This window comes from Chelonoidis abingdonii, chromosome 5, assembly GCF_003597395.2.
Source record: "Chelonoidis abingdonii isolate Lonesome George chromosome 5, CheloAbing_2.0, whole genome shotgun sequence".
Lineage (NCBI taxonomy): Eukaryota > Metazoa > Chordata > Testudines > Testudinidae > Chelonoidis > Chelonoidis abingdonii.
This window is the reverse complement of record NC_133773.1, coordinates 83225777-83241768: the sequence shown is the minus strand read 5'-3', so window position 1 is coordinate 83241768 and position 15992 is coordinate 83225777. Positions and strand designations below refer to the sequence as shown.

Below are 15992 nucleotides of genomic sequence, written 5' to 3'. Positions count from 1 at the left end.
GCTAGACCGCACCCTGGCTGGGATTATTTAGGGAAAGTGGTCCTGCCTTTAGCAGGGGGTTGGACTAGATGACCTCATGAGGTCCCTTCCAACCTTTTGATTCTATGATTCTATGATAGACTGGGCATATTAGGTGCTTAGCAATGCAGAGCATCAGGCCTGTATTCTCATGTTATTCAAATATTAACATATACAACATGAGTAGATAAGGGATAAAATTAGTTAAAGTAGTTGAAAATATCAGTTTCTGATCATCTGAACAAGTGACTTGAGGAGAGAGAGATGAGCTTAGAGTTTTGCCACAGTGCTGCCTCTCTAAATTAAAAAGCCTACATATCCCCAAATAAAGAGAACAGTGAAAAAATTTCTAGATGAATTATTTACAATTTGAATTAAACAAGTCTTATTAGGAAGGAAAAACTAGGGCTTTTTTGGCTGACCATTAGCAACATACAGCACATTCCATTTTGCTACATAAAAAATAAGCCCCTAGACATCCTGTGTTTTTCATGAAGAAGCCAAGCAAGCCAAGGTATGTTAATCCAAGTATGTATAATGCACCAAACGCCTATTACAATGTGCTTTATACTATATGTCAAATATTTTCCATGCACACTTTGTGTTGTTCTGCCTGGTGAACACAAATTACAAATTACTGAAAAGCTTAGTGAGCAGTCAAATATATAATTTAATCCTGCTCTATGCAGGTAATGGGGAGATCAGGTAGTAGGGTATTCAAGTTATATCAAGTAAAATTTGAAATCTACCTTCACAGTTATCAGTTGATTTACTATTAATTTCCTAGTCACTAGTTATAAGATGTTTTTCTGGCAGAAAACTATATGCTTATTATTTGTATATTCCCAGATATTCAGCTTCTCTGGAAGAAGACAGTCACAAACTTGAACAAATAGCTACATCTCCTGAGCTTTGGTGCCAGGAACAAATCCCGCAAGTTGATAACATTTCTTGACTAAAGGAGGAAAAGATTACCTTAACTTCGCCTACAATGAAATATGGTATAGCAGAAAGGTGGCAATGCCTAGGTAATCCTCAAAAGAGGAAGAAGCTGCAAGTATTGGCTTGAAAACATTAATACTATCAACCAAGGGTGTATGGGAATGTGTTAGGACGTGGCAAATTAGTAAATGTGGATAAACCTCTAACCATTTTTTTTCCTAAAGCTCAAACCAAGCCTACAAGCAATTTCTTGAAAATTGCTGATACCATATGGATAGTGAATGCATATTGTGTTATTTATATTAAATTATTTCAAAGAAAATAATTACATTTGGGGAACTATATTAACAACAGTTAGAATCTAGCCAGGAACATATGGCTCAGCTTCAATGTGTTGATACCATGACTGCAAAATAAAGCTAAAGAGATCCGATGGGCGATCAGCACTTCTGAAAATCAGGCCACTAAGGTTAGGCTCCTAAATCCATATAGCGGCTTGTAAATCAGAGTATGAAAATTTTGGCCTAAAACGTTCTTTGTTTTGAATGAATACAAAAGAGATGAAAATCTGTAGGAAAACCTTAGTGTATTCAGCTAAGCTGCTCAGAAGTGGTTAGAACATGGGACTGGGAGATAGGAATTCTGGGTTATTTTCCTGGTTCTATGCCTAAATTGTTGTATTCTACATTGGAAAAAAGTTACTTAAACTCTCATCTTACAGACAAGAACAACAGGAAGCAGTTCACACAGGTACATATGCCAGCTATGTGCACAGTTTGATGTCCTCAAATCACATAAGTATTGTTTTTTGTTTGCTTTTCTTTTACTTTCTTTAAATTGCATTAGCTTTATCATCTTATTCTAAAAATTATTATTATCTAGTTAGTTTCAAAGGTCAAATGAGACACTAAGGAATGAACAGTCACTAAAATTGATTAAACACCCTCCTGAAAGGGTTCAAACTAAAAACAATGTTTGAAGCTTAGAGGTAAAAATCAAATATGAGGATAGAATGAGAGGTGGGAGAAGCTGGTTCTGAAATCTCAGCCAGAAGAGAAGAGTCAGATTCCACTGACTTTGCTACCAGTTTTTTAATTGTGTTATACATGGGCATATAAGTCCCATTCCGCACAGAGCAGTGCTGCAATTTACTTTCCAGAGGCACTAGGCATAAGGGCTGGGATCAAGATTGTGCCTGTTTTCAGCATTAGAAGGTATGATCTAAACTGTAAAAAGACAAATGTTGGGCTAACCTTTACTTCTTTCATATGTGGTTATGTAGAGAAACACCGATGTTCTCACCTGGAATGTTTTCAAGTAGTTTTTGCTGTGCTCTCTGTTTTGTCTCCTGACTTTGCTCTTCACCTTTGCATCTTGTTGGGGCTGCTAATTTTCCATTTGGCCAGAAAGCATCTCGGAATACACTGATGTAGTAAACAAGCATTGGCTCGCTGAATATCCAGCTTACTGTGTCACGTATTTGTCTTTAAAAAGAAATTTAAAGGAGAACGTGTCATAATTCATACTTCAGATTTTACACAAACAAATGGTGCAAGACAAGGCAAACTTCATAAAATGGTGCCAGTTTATCAGTCTATGATATCAGATGATTTGGCCAGTGCCCCCCACTTCCTATTCAGCTATATGCACTCTTACTGGAAATATGGCTTGGGTTCTTCTAAACATATGATACTGGGGTGTGAAGAAGATGGAACTTAGTGCAATTTAAGGAACACACACATTTAAAGGAGTGAACAGTAGCAGCACACTGTGGGGCCTTGTACAAAGGCTCACTGCTTGGGAAAAGCTGAGGAGGGTGAAGAGCCACATTGAAGTAAAATGGTAGTCGGGAACCACAACCTGATAGTATGGGCATATGTTCCAGCAGGATAAAACAGGATGATGCTTTTCCAGAAAAGTACCGAGGAAGCTTCTTCATAGCCTGTGCTGTAACCATGGTGACTGATAGAGCTGGTCACCTCCTCCTGTGGCTAACTGTATCATCTCAAGCACTCTTTGCTTAAAGAACTCAAGTTCTGGGATATAAAACCAGCTCCAGAGCAATGACCTACCATACTAACTGCTTTGCTACAACATCACAATTTAAAAATCATAACACAGTTTAAGTCCTTAAAAACAAACAAACGTATGAACAAAAAACCACAACAATAAGAAAATCCCACTCAAAGTGTGTGCACAAACACATTCCCTCTCTCAGGGATAAGGTTCTTCTTGCTACCTATTTGCACTATGTGAAGGGGGAAAAAACCAATTTAAAACTCAGTAAGTAGCTGTTGTCAAAGGCCATGAGTCTATCAGGGCTCAACCACAACATTTCCCATTATTTCTTGTCCAATTTTCCATGTCTGTGGGAGGCTATTAAAGCAATTCTGGCATGTGTGACTTGAGCTGCTGAAAGGATGAGGGGACCAGCCTGCACTGTTATTTGATTTCTGGGATGTGTTATCTACCTGTATGACAGCATCGCAGCTAAAATAAGATAAAATATTGCTTTGTCAGATTCTCAGTGATCTTTCAGTTGGGTGAAAGTACTGCAGAAATAATTGAAGTTTACAGACTTTTGGAAGTGCAATGCTATTATCACAGCTGTCCTCCATTTTCTAATGGAAAACATTATCCAGTCGGGTAAAACCAATATGACAAATAGCCCAATTTATTTGTCAGTGAGTAGATTTTTCACTTACGAATAAGAATTACCATACATTGACATGGAAACACATTACTGTAATTTTGATATTTACAAATATTTGGTTTGATTTACTTTTGGAGGTTTTCCCCAAGGTTATAATACATGCATCCGACGAAGTGGGTATTCACCCACGAAAGCTCATGTTCCAATACGTTTGTTAGTCTATAAGGTGCCACACAACTCTTTGCCAGGTTACAATACAAACTCTCAGTGCTCAAACTTTTCCAAAATGGCAATTTGCCAGTATCCTGAGGAGCACATGTAATTAGCATTAGATGGAGCAGATTGCAACCACCTTCATCTTTAATATGGAGTTATGGCCTTCAGAGATTAGAGGGAGATTTTTCAGAGGCATAAATGGGAGAGAGTCACTCAACTCTCATTGACTTTCAGGTTTATATAGGAGTAACATCAGGCGTTCTTCAACTTGTTCATAGTGTGGGCCACATCTAAAAAGAGAACTGCCCATGGACTACCTCCCCTTCTATTCACTATTGCCTAACATCCCTTAGCCACTACAGCAATTGCTTACTCAGAAAAGTAATTATTGAAGAAATATTTAGGGTAAAATCCCCAACCCATCTCTGGCCCTTTACAGGTAAAGTGACAAAGTGACACAGTCTGGCCACAGGGGATTCCCCCAGCAAAACAACTGCGGAAGACTGTCATAAAGCTGCCTTCTGGAGGACCATCTGTCAAGCCCCGGCGCAGGTAGCGTATCAGTGATGGGGGCCCAGCATGCAGTGCCAAAGAGATTCCAAGCAAAGCTGTGACCCAACAAAGCAGCTCACGAGGCTGCCATAACTCAGGCAGACTTCCAATATGATCTAAATTATGCCAGGATCCATGGAGCAGCACAGAACTGGGTGGGTAAAAAAAGATAGCTTAAAGCCACCATCACTCCCCATCATTCCTGGGAAGCACCTTTCAGAGGCGCAGCACAGACTCTCACCCTTATTGTAGCTTAGCTGTCTTTAATGCAATTTAGCATGGATACCAAGGAGGAGACCTAGCACAATGTGGCCAACCAGCTACTGATGTACCACCAGCAAGCGCACTAGGGTCCACAATTTGAGAACTTTTGATTTACTCGAACTTGTCTGCTTGTGTCCTCTCTGCTGGCTTTATACCAACCCCTTTCTCCAAACCAACAGGATAACAGACTGTGCCAAAATGGGCAATGTTGGTATAGTGGGTCCCCCATTTTTCTTGGCGGGGATATAAGACGCCACTCCTTGCCCCTGCTCTTGGGGAGCCAAGGGTTCTGCTAGTGGCCCAGGAAGGTGGTAGAGGAGGAAAGCAGGGAGGGGCCTGGGTTTACTCCACACTCTGAGGGCTTGGCTATACTGGAGAGTTGCAGCACTGGTGGTGGCTTTACAGCACTGCAATTCACTCACTGTCCACACTTGCAAAGCACATACAGCGCTGTATCTCTCTGGCTATACTCCACCTCGGCCTGGGGAATAATGACTGCAGCGCTGGTGATGCAGCGCTGCTCCGCCAGTGTGGCCACCAAAAGCACTGTGATTGGCCTCCAGAGGTATTCGGAGGTATTCCAGAATGCCTTTTCAGCCACTCTGCTCATCAGTTCGAACTCTACTGCCCTGGCCTCAGGTGACCCGCCATTTAAATGCCCCGGGAATTTTAAAAATCCCCTTCCTGTTTGCTCAGCCAGGTGTGGAGTGCAATCAGTGAATCTTTCCAGGTGACCATGCCTCCACGCGCCAAACGAGCCCCAGCATGGAGCAATGGCGAGTTGCTGGATCTCATCAGTGTTTGGGGGGAGGAAGCTGTGCAGTCACAGCTGCGCTCCAACCATAGGAATTACGAAACCTATGGGCAGATATCAAGGGCCATGCTGGAAAGGGGCCATGACCGGGACGTGCTGCAGTGCGTGGTTAAAGTGAAGGAGCTGCGGAGTGCCTATTGCAAAGCCCGCGAGGGAAACCGCCGCTCCGGCGCTGCCCCAATGACCTGCCGTTTTTACAAAGAGCTAGACGCGATACTTGTGGGTGACCCTGCCGCCAATCCGAGGACCACGATGGACACTTCAGAGCGGGGGCGGGGAGGAGGACGGGGGGGAGGAGAAAACCGAGAGTGAGGGTACTGGGATGGGGGGAGACACCCCAGAGTTCCTTGAGGCATGCAGCCAGGAGTTCTTCTCAAGCCAGGAGGAAGGTAGCCAGTCGCAGCAGCTGGTACTTGGTGGAGGACAAACAGAGGAGCGGGTTCCCGGTAAGTGGCTTTTATTTTCAGGATGGAAATTTTTTGGGAGAGGAGGGAGGGTTAGGGCTGCATGCATGCATGCCTAGATGTGCAATGCGCTTGCGCAAGTTTATTGGGAGAGCCACTGTGGTCCTTGTCCCAGTCAGGCTAATGCGTCCGCACCACTGTGCCATGAGGGGTGGGGGGACCATTGCAAGACACAGGCAAGCTGCACAGGGGCCAGGGCGGAATCCACTTGCTGTAGAAGACCCTCCCGCTCTTCCCAGGTGACCCGCAGCAGTGAGATATCTTCCAGGATCAACTTCTGTGGAAAAGGTTGGGACAGTGTTCAGTGTAGGTGCCCCCCGCAGCTGTTTGCTTTCCCTAACGCACAGAAACCCCGAGGACAGTACAGCCCTGAAGCAATCAGTCCCCCTTACTCATCATTTCGGGGCTCCTGTGAGTGTTATGTCACTCTCTTGGTATGGGGAATTATGCTATTGTGAAGACTGTAAACTCCGTCACTGTGGGAATAACTGTCTGATATAAACCATGCTGCCTCTGTTAACGTGTTACCTTTTTGCCTTTCACAAGCAACCTTGAGATCTCGGCTGCCCCTGTTATCAACAGCTCAAAGACTCCAAAACCTCCAAGAAGAAGCTGCGAAAAGCAAAGACGACATGCTGTCAAAGCAGTTATGAATCACCTCTTGTCACAGAGAATCAAAAAGTGCAGGAACTGGAGGGAAGGAAAGCAGGATCTGCCAGAAAAAATGCAGCGGACAGGATAGAAAAGCATAAAGCCAGCTGATAAGCATTCCTGGCGTGCCAAGCGGACTGTAATCCAGGCGCTCGCAGCCATGCAGGCAGAGCACTACCGCGCCGCTGCCCCTCCCCGTCCCAAAGCTTCTTTCCCTTGTGCCCCAATGTCAGCTCAAAACCCCTCTTTCCCCAGCATCCAGGTTCTACCACCATGCCAGCTGCCTCCAACACGCACTGTACGTTCACCAACCAGCCCTGAGAACTACGACCCTCACCCCCTGCACTCATCCCCCAGCACCATGCAGTATAGCATCCTAAAGTGCAGCAGTCATTGCACAGCGGTAGTCGCCATGGACAGGATAATATCTCCACCCAAGAAACAACCATGTGACTGTACAGGTTCCCCACCCCACCCCCGCTGCCCCTTTTTAGGTTCCAAATTGTTGTGTTATCTGTCAATAAAGTTATTTTCTTTTTCAATAAATGATTCTTGGCTTTGAAAAGCAGTCTTTAGTTTGCAAGGAAGTCAAAAGATACCTTAGCCCAGGAAAGAACAGGCACTGCAAATCAGCTTTACGCTTAGGAAAACACAGATTCTACTAACATTGTAACCACACTGCACTTCACTCCCGTGCAAGGCAATCCAAACATTAACTGATTGGTTTTCAGCCTCAAATTCCTCCCTCAAGGGTATCCCTCAAATCTTTGCAGCCCTGTGCTGGGCCTCTCTAGTCAGCCCTGCTCTCTGGCATGTGCAATTTCAGCCTACAGGCATTGAAGCCTCGAGGCGTCCATGCCTTGACTGGAATCTGTTGCATCCTCCTTCACAAAATATTATGGAGGGTACACACGGAGATATAACTGCGGGGGATGTCTGCTTCCCCAAGTCTAGCTTCCCATACACGACGAGATCGCCAGCCCCCTTTAAAAAGCGGCCAAAGGCAACACTCCACATCACCGAGGCACTGGCTCAGCTGTAGATTGTATCCGGTCCTTGCTCCTGTCAAAGCTGGCCCTGTATAACGGTTTCATGAGACAAAGAGCATTAAACAGGTAAGCGGGATCTCCAGGGATCACATATGGGCATTTCTGAAGCGTCCCCCTACTGTCACTTCTCCGGTCTGTGAAAAAAAGTCCCTGCCTGCAGCTTCCTGAACAGGCCATGTCGTTCCAAAGATTGCATGTGCATCATGTCATACCTTTCCAGGCCAGCCTGTGTTAATGTCAATGAGAAATGGGCCCACTGGTGAGATCCACAAGCCGCCTGGAACCATACAGAAATACCCTTTTTCATTAACGTACATCGGGATGCTAGCTAGGGTGTGCCAGAATAGGAATATGCAGTCCCATCTATCGCCCCTCCAAGTTAGGGAAACCTATTTGTGCAAGCCATCCACAATGTCCTGTTATGTCCCCAGAGTCACGTTTCTTCTCGCAGGATTGCGATTACATGGCCCTGGCAAACTTTGCATCAAACGATGATGCCAACGGTTGACTTTCAGTTCACGTGGGCCAAACGGTTCCCGACCGAATCGGTAGCTTGTCTGGGTTGCCAGCTTCCAGATTTGCAAATATGCCACCCACTTCTCCACTGGCAGGGCATGCCTTTTTTACTCAATCTCGCTGTCCCTTCGTGCCAGCAGGGTGAGGGCAAGATCCAACACAGGCAGTCCTCATGAAAGCTGGGCTTTTGGCTCATCTGAAGTTCTCTGCAGCCACTGCTTGTTCATCCCAACAGACTTCTCATGACGAGTCGATCCCACCACTCAGATGCTGCGTGCTTCCCGAAGCCCAAAAGCGGCATTCCACGGTGCTGAGCATTTCCGTGAATGCCAGAAGCAATTTAGTGTCATACGGATCAGGCGACTCGCTATCATTGTTGGACTCCACATCACTTTGGATCTTAAGGAATAGCTCAACTGCCAAACGTGATGTGCTGGTGAGACTTGTCAGCATACTCCTCAGCAGTTCAGGCTCCATTTCCCATAGAAATCATGCTGCACAGAAACCGTTGAGAGAGTCAAGATGGCGCCAAACGTGGACAGAAAAACAGGGATTGCTGGGATGTGAAGCGATGCATCACGGGGTGTTGGGACAGGAAGCAGAATGACCCGCCCCCTCCGCCCCCTTCCCACAATGGCAAAATGGGATGAGGTGCTCTGTGGGATAGCTGCCCATAATGCATCACTCCCAACACCGCTGCAAATGTGGCCACACTGCAGCGCTGGTAGCTGTCAGTGTGGCCACACTCCAGCACTTTCCCTACACAGCTGTACGAAGACAGCTGTAACTCCCAGCGCTGCACACCTGCAAGTGTAGCCAAACCCTGAGCCCCAGCTTCTCTCAACCCCTGCAGGTTTCTTCCCCTCTTCCCCCTTGGGTAGGGTTACCCTCGGTCCTTAGATGCTGGGGGAGGGAGTCTCCCTGCTGGGTCTCCCTTAGTTTGATTCTGTGGTCTTCCAAGTCTCAGCAACACACCTCCAAGCTCCAGCTCTCTCTCCTTCCTCACACACCGACTGCCAGAAGCAAGGGATTTTCTTAGTTCCTGACAGGGCCTTAATTGACTACAAGCGCTCCGATTAACCTGTAGCAACCTTCCCTAGTCTACAGGGAACCACACCTTAATTAGCCCAGGGCTTATACATTTCCCACTCTCCCACTGCTCCCTGGTCCTCCTGTTAGGGTGACCAGATAGCAAATGTGAAAGATTGGGACCGTGCGGCGGGGGGGCGGGGGGTAGGCGTAATAGGAGCCTATATAAGAAAAAGATCCAAAAATCTGGACATTCCCATAAAATCAGGACATCTGGTCACCCTACCTCCTGTATTGCACAGACATTTAAATGTAGTGTTCAAGCTTCAAAAGTTTATGACAATGGAGAGTAACAAATTATGTTTCATTTTAAAAAGCAGTTTTAAAAAGCTTTTCTAGAGCCTGCTCTGGTGACGAAATCAAGCAAAGATCCATGGAAAGGAAAAACCAAGATACCTTGACACCAAATTTCTGCTCTGTCAAATAATTATTTTACCACAGGCCTTAGCACCTGGCAGAAGAGCTACATTAGTCAACATTTTTTCAACCAAGAAATGATAAGCTTTTCCACAACAAGTTTCGTGAAGAGATTTCCAGCTTTTTACCCAGCTCTGTGATGGCCACATTTTGCAGGCCTAAACCTCATGACAACATGGAAAAGTCTTCTTGGAGTCGTAAACCTTGCTAATGAAAAACTGACATTTTGGCTTGCACAGGAGTAGTTACATGTTGCTATTTTACCTTACAAATAAATCACACTCATACTGTTTACTTAAAATTGTTTGTTACTTAGGTAAATTTACAGTCTCTTGTACAATGAAATAGCTTAAAACAAAAATCTAGGTTTTAGCTCTAGGGAAAATCTTTGTGGGTTCGTAAGAAAAGCAGATAGACTCAGAAAATAAAAGCCATTCAAATCAGCATAATGTTTAACTCCTTCAGAAAATACAGGATAGCATCTAATAAGCTGTGAGGTGCTAATTCACTCTTAAGGAAAAAGGGGCAGACCATTTTTATAGCATGCCAACTTCTGACCAATGAAATATATTTGTTCTTTTCTAATTTAATTCCACAAATGGCAAATCCCTGTGAAACAATCCTGATTTCAGAACTATGGTATAGATTATATGAGCAGAACCATAATGCCACACACTTGTCTCAGTGGATGGGAAACTTGATGGAACCAGCAGTGATTTGGGCAACCCCAGTCGAAAGGGGGAGGAAGAAAGCACATGCTGGGGAAATGTAGGGTGGCCCCTATTCTTCTAGAGACTCCACCCACTCATTGGCCAGCCAGAGAACGAAGAGGGATGACTGGTCCCTGGCTCTCCAATTTCATTAATTTAAACCTTGAGCTGGGCCCTTGGGAGCCCCTTCTTGATTCATTTTGTATGTCTGTATTAGATTCCCCTCTGATCAACATGAGAATAAATTTAAAATTAAGTTGCAGTAAGACAACAATGGCCGAGCCATAACTATATGAACAGAATGTCTATAGAGATTTTCAAATAGTCTGCTTTCAGTTAGTTATTCATACAGCAATGATTCCAGGATCAGAGTTAAAGTAATTGCTACTTACTTGTTGATAGTTCTTCCAAAAGTGATTTGTACTAGTGCAATTAGTGTCTTTCTGACCCACTTAAACACTAGAATAATGAAAAAGGAAAGAAAAGAAAGATCAGACATTCAGTAACTCTCTAGGTTTCACAATCATGACCCAGAAACTACAATACATTTATATGCTATTATCTGTATTAATGTTTCACTTTTCAAGTTTTACATACATAGTTCTTTTACTTCTGATTTTTTTTTCCTGTCTATCCTGCTATACTGTTATTTTTGGGTTACTTTACTAGCTCCTCCAACTTTCTAGAAAGAATAAGGGTGACTGCACTGGGATTGCAAGAAATAATACACTTCTTTTAGATTTGGGATATTTGTTCTTGCTGTGTCTGATAGCAGCATTTCCATTTCAACTAGAGATTAAGTCCCAGCCACATATTAAGAGTTACTGATGTAGTTCACGTCCTCTTTAATGTAAACCTGTGTAGCTTGCTGCCCAGAGTTCATGGAATACAGGAGAGTTTTGTGGGCAGTGTTTGTAATTCAGCACTTTCATTTTAATAAAAGATTAAACAAATATCTAACACAGTGGGTTGGAATAGTGTAAGCACTGATACTGTAAGTACTGTGAGACACTTTATTCTCCAAAAAACATTAAGGCAGCAGAAGAAACTATTGTATTTTTTCTATATGTAGACTGAAAATGCAGTGAGTTTTTTTCTCTGAATAAGCCTGAACTACCCTGTGAAACTTAAAAGGGAAATAAAAGCCTTAAAAACCATTCAGCAAACTGGACACCATGGAAACCATTCAAGTTTCTCACAAAGTTTGGTCACTTCTTTCCTCTATTGATCTGCATCTCAAAAAATTAATTAGAAGTTCTCCTCTGCAGAAAGTGAATTACACTGGAAATGAGTAAGTTAGCCACATGGGACTGTCTCTTCAAAATGTGCATCAGTAGCACAATTAACAAAGTTCTACAATTACTTTTTTCTCTTTCATTTAGAGTCTTCCAGTCATTAGGTTCAATCATTATGTTAGTTATTTTTTTCATGATTTGACCATGTTGGAGGTAAACTATGGGAGCTTTTCTTGCCCCTAAAAGCTAGACTGGCCAGAAAAAGAATGCTGTAGCACTGCAGCTCATTGTCTGATAAAGGGCCTTTTACTGCTACCCCAACTTAGCCAGCAAGAAAAGAAAAACACAGCGTGGGATGTTCAGTAGTAGTTAGTGTTGGCCTAACTTTTCTCCTACTGAAGTTAGTGGTAAAACTCCCATTGGCTTCAATGGGAACAGAAATAGGACAATATTGAGCATAATGGTTAGGGTGACCAGATGTCCCGTTTTCAAAGGGATGGGCTCATTTTTTGAGACTTTTTCTTATATAGACACCTATTACCCCCATCCCCTGTCCCTTTTTTTCACAGGTGCTATCTGGTAACCCTACTAATGGTGGTTTACTGTTGTCCAACAAGGACTACCAATGGAAGTGCTCAAAGGCCTAAGACTGCACTTAGACCTTGCATGACTTGATTCAACTTTGCCATCTTCCTATCAGGGGCCACCAAGTGAAAGTTCACAAAGAGAGATAAAAAATAAGGAACATCATATGTTACCAAGAACAAGGTACATGCAAAAATAGCCTGGGTGTAACTGGCAATAGCACAGGAAGAACCATGTTAAATTGGAATCACTAGTTCAAGTTTTCAATTTACAGAAATAGAAAAATAGGAAGAAACAGAGTTAATATTCTGGAACATGATGTCTAGTGGATTTATACAATACAAACATGAAAGCCAATGAAGAATTAGACTTTTCTTCCTTCTGACAGAAAGGATGAACTGTGATTGTTCCAAAGATATGTTTCTCTTTATTCTTTATGGATAGCCAAGGAGAAGTTTAATTCATAGGAAGGAGTAGAAATAATGATTATTAAACCATTTCCACTTTTTAAAAAATCTTTTTAGATATAGGTGAAGATCTGCATTGTTAATTTTTGGTTCATATTGGAAGGGTTTCTTTTTTTAAGAATACATAACCTTAATGTTTACATTAACCTTGGCCCAGCACTACTCCCTAAGCCTTTTTTTGCACTTCTATTTCTAACAATAGGATATATGGTATTCATCAATGGCACTGACATTCTGGATACATTTGCAAAAAGAAAAAAGGCAGCTTCTTGTCATCAAGAATAACTGAAGGAAAAATTTGAATATTCCCTTCTAACTGTCAAATCCTCAGTAAACTTTCACTCTCTTAACAATGGTGTCTTGGGAAAGATCTGTATTTGCAAAGATCTCCAGTTGGGGCATGTAATTATAGCACTATGAAAGGTGTGATATTTTAGAATTCTCCTGACTCCTAGTTCTTTAGCTGCTGATGAGAGCCCTGATCCTGCAAATGTTTACATGTATGCTCCACTTTACTACCATGAGTAGCTCCACTGAAATCAATGGAGCGATTCATGATAGTAAAGGTTAATAACGTGTAAGTGTGTGTTTTTTCAGAAACAAAGGAGTTTATTTTGAAGACAGGATCTAATAATAAAGACCAGAAGCAGAACTCATTCCATTAGAAGAAGGGATTTTCCATTTAAAGTGCAGGCAGCTCCCTAAAGCAAAGGCCCATACACCCACGCCTATCTGATCCTACTTTGCAGAAATCATACGTGGCGCTGATGAGGGTTGGGACAGTTCAGTGGTTTGAGCACTGGCCTGCTAAACCCAGGGTTGTGAAGGGGCAATTTAGGGATCTGGGGGAAAAAATCTGTCTGGGGATTGGTCCTGCTTTGAGCAGGGGATCGGACTAAATGACCTCCTGAGGTCCCTTCCAACCCTGATATTCTATGATTTGCTCTGATAAAAATATTTTTGAAGCAACCACTATGTTTGGCTATATACAGATGCATCTTCTAGTGGACACAAAATAGTTTTGTTTGATGCTTCTGTCCATGTACCTGATCATGCAGCCATTACTCAGACATGTAAGGGATGAAAGATCCAGCACCAAACAAGTTAATAATTCTACCATTTTGTTGCTTCAAGTCTACTATGTACTTTAGTTATATTTTGAGTAATACACTTTTTCATAATGGATATGGAAGTCATGTTGCTTTGACACATGCACATTCAATATGATAAACCAACTACTTTTCTTTGTGATTAGTTCACTGTAAAATGCAGTATCCTGACACAAAACCATACTCTGATTTTTTCCTTTGTTTTGGAAATACAGAACATTTTAAACAGAGGTGAAGCTTACAAATATTTAATGCAAAGCTCCCAAACTGTCGCATTATTACTGAACTGTTATAATCGGGAGGTTACCCCTAGAAGAATCAGAAAATTAAAAAACATTATTGATTTTCAAAGAAATCAATATTTTACATTGCAAAAATATCTCTACTCATTTAAATGGTAGGAAAACAGTGATTCATTTTGATGTCTGAAAATCAGTATTTCCTAGTTTTTTTCTTGACCAACAGAATCCACTAATGAGCAAGCAAGTTCAAAGCTTACTTCCTCGCAGCTCAAAAATCTCTCCAATCAGCATGAAGCACGGCTCAGCAAGAGCATCTCGTTTACCATCCACTTCATCTCCATAGTCTGACAGGTCACTATCCTCTTCTGCCTCCTCCTAAAAGTGCAATACAGGTACAGTATGGAAGAGAGTTGTTAAGGGATATTAATTTTAGAGCTCATTTCCCTCCCAGCTACTTAGTTCATGAACCTAAAACACTTCTCATTTGTAATGGTGTAAAATACTAATAATTCTGTTCTTCCTATGATTTGGTTTTGGTCTTGACAGCTAAGAAAGGTATTCCTAAATGTATAGAGTCTTTTCCAAGGAGTTGTATAAATAGTACAGATCTCAAACAGCTCCAATATATCATTTTGAAAACAGTAATAAAGAGAAATATTCCTAGCCTAACATATTTGAAGAACCCGAGGAGTGACCTAGAATGGAAAAAAAAGTTACATACTGAAAGTGTTTCCTCTAGAAATTACAAATCAACGAATAAAGTGAAAAAACTCTTTTTTAACAAGTGAACATGTAATATGCAGCAAGCTTTAATTGGTGCTAGTTCAGGTAAAATAACAGCAAATATGCCTAGACTGTGCCCTTGGGCAATAGCTGAGCTGTAGCATACACTGAAAGCTTGGGCTGTTTCAGCAGAAGCACTGGTATGGGATCCATTCACAATGGCCTTCCCTTAACTTTTTTGAAAAAAAAAAAGGAGTACAGAAAAAATATTATGTTCTGCTTTCTCCATCCCCTTCCACCATTATTCTTTCCATCCATCTAGAATCATAGACTATCAGGGCTGGAAGGGACCTCAGGAGATCATCTAGTCCAACCCCCTGCTCAAAGCAGGACCAATCCCCAGACAGATTTTTGCCCCAGATCCCTAAATGGCCCCCTCAAGGATTGAACTCACAACCCTGGGTTGAGCAGGCCAATGCTCAAACCACTGAGCTACCCCCCTGTATACCATCTACAGGGCTGGTAAAATGAAGGTAGCTGGGAGACCAAGGGAATTAGCCAGCTGAGTTCACCAGCGGAGCAGGGCAGGGAGGTAGAGCTGTATGTTGGGTTTCCCCCCACCCATTTCTTAACTTAGAGGTAGTCTACAAGGAAGGACCTGCAACGGCAGGAAAACAGCCTGTTGCCAATACCACTGCTAACTCTTCCTCTGCCTGCCCCTGTGGTCCCACCTGCAACAGACAGGCATAATGTCACCCTGAAATACTTCCACCTAAGCCCTAGTCTCAACTTGCTGGGAATGCAACATGCATGTCCATGCTGAGGAAAGCCAGCAGGAGGAACTGGAGTCTGTTGTTGGAATCCCTCAGGAAGCATATAAGAGCTGCAAGAGGAGGTGGCTCATCTGCATAGCATCCCAGAGCATAAGGACTTCCTTGGCAGGACACACATGGGACAGAGGATGCTCTACAGCAGCACCAGCAGAGAAAGGAGAACTGGCTGCTCTATGGGGAAGAGACTGGCTGCTGGTCACCTGGGGCAATAGACAGAGCTCCACCCCCACCCAGGCCCCCTGTCCAATGAGGTCAAGAACTTGTATGCAGTACTGGCAACTGGTGGGGAAGAGCAGACCCTAATGGCTGAGGAGGAGCCACTTGTCCTCAAAGCTGGGACGCCCAAGAGAAGGCAACAGAGTACTGCTAGTTGGGGACTCTCTGGTGAGGGGGACGGAGGCAACCTTCTGCCAACCTGACACAATGTCCTGGGAGCCCACGTC

At 43.1% G+C, this 15992-nt stretch overlaps 1 protein-coding gene across 4 annotated transcripts in view; it reads right to left on the bottom strand.

Annotated features, from left to right (window-relative positions):
* The window catches only part of SNX25 (sorting nexin 25), a 167972-nt gene that overhangs the window by 8635 nt on the left and 143345 nt on the right, over positions 1 to 15992 (bottom strand). For 2 of the 4 annotated variants that reach the window (XM_075066406.1, XM_032800342.2), the window contains exons 15-17: positions 14251 to 14368; positions 10748 to 10814; positions 2263 to 2444 (exon numbers count right to left, since the gene is read on the bottom strand). In XM_075066406.1, coding sequence (XP_074922507.1) covers positions 2263 to 2444; positions 10748 to 10814; positions 14251 to 14368 — 367 coding nt within the window. Of the gene's footprint in view, positions 1 to 2262; positions 2445 to 10747; positions 10815 to 14250; positions 14369 to 15992 lie in introns of those variants that run through there. The other 2 variants (XM_032800343.2, XM_032800344.2) reach the window with 2 other exon arrangements.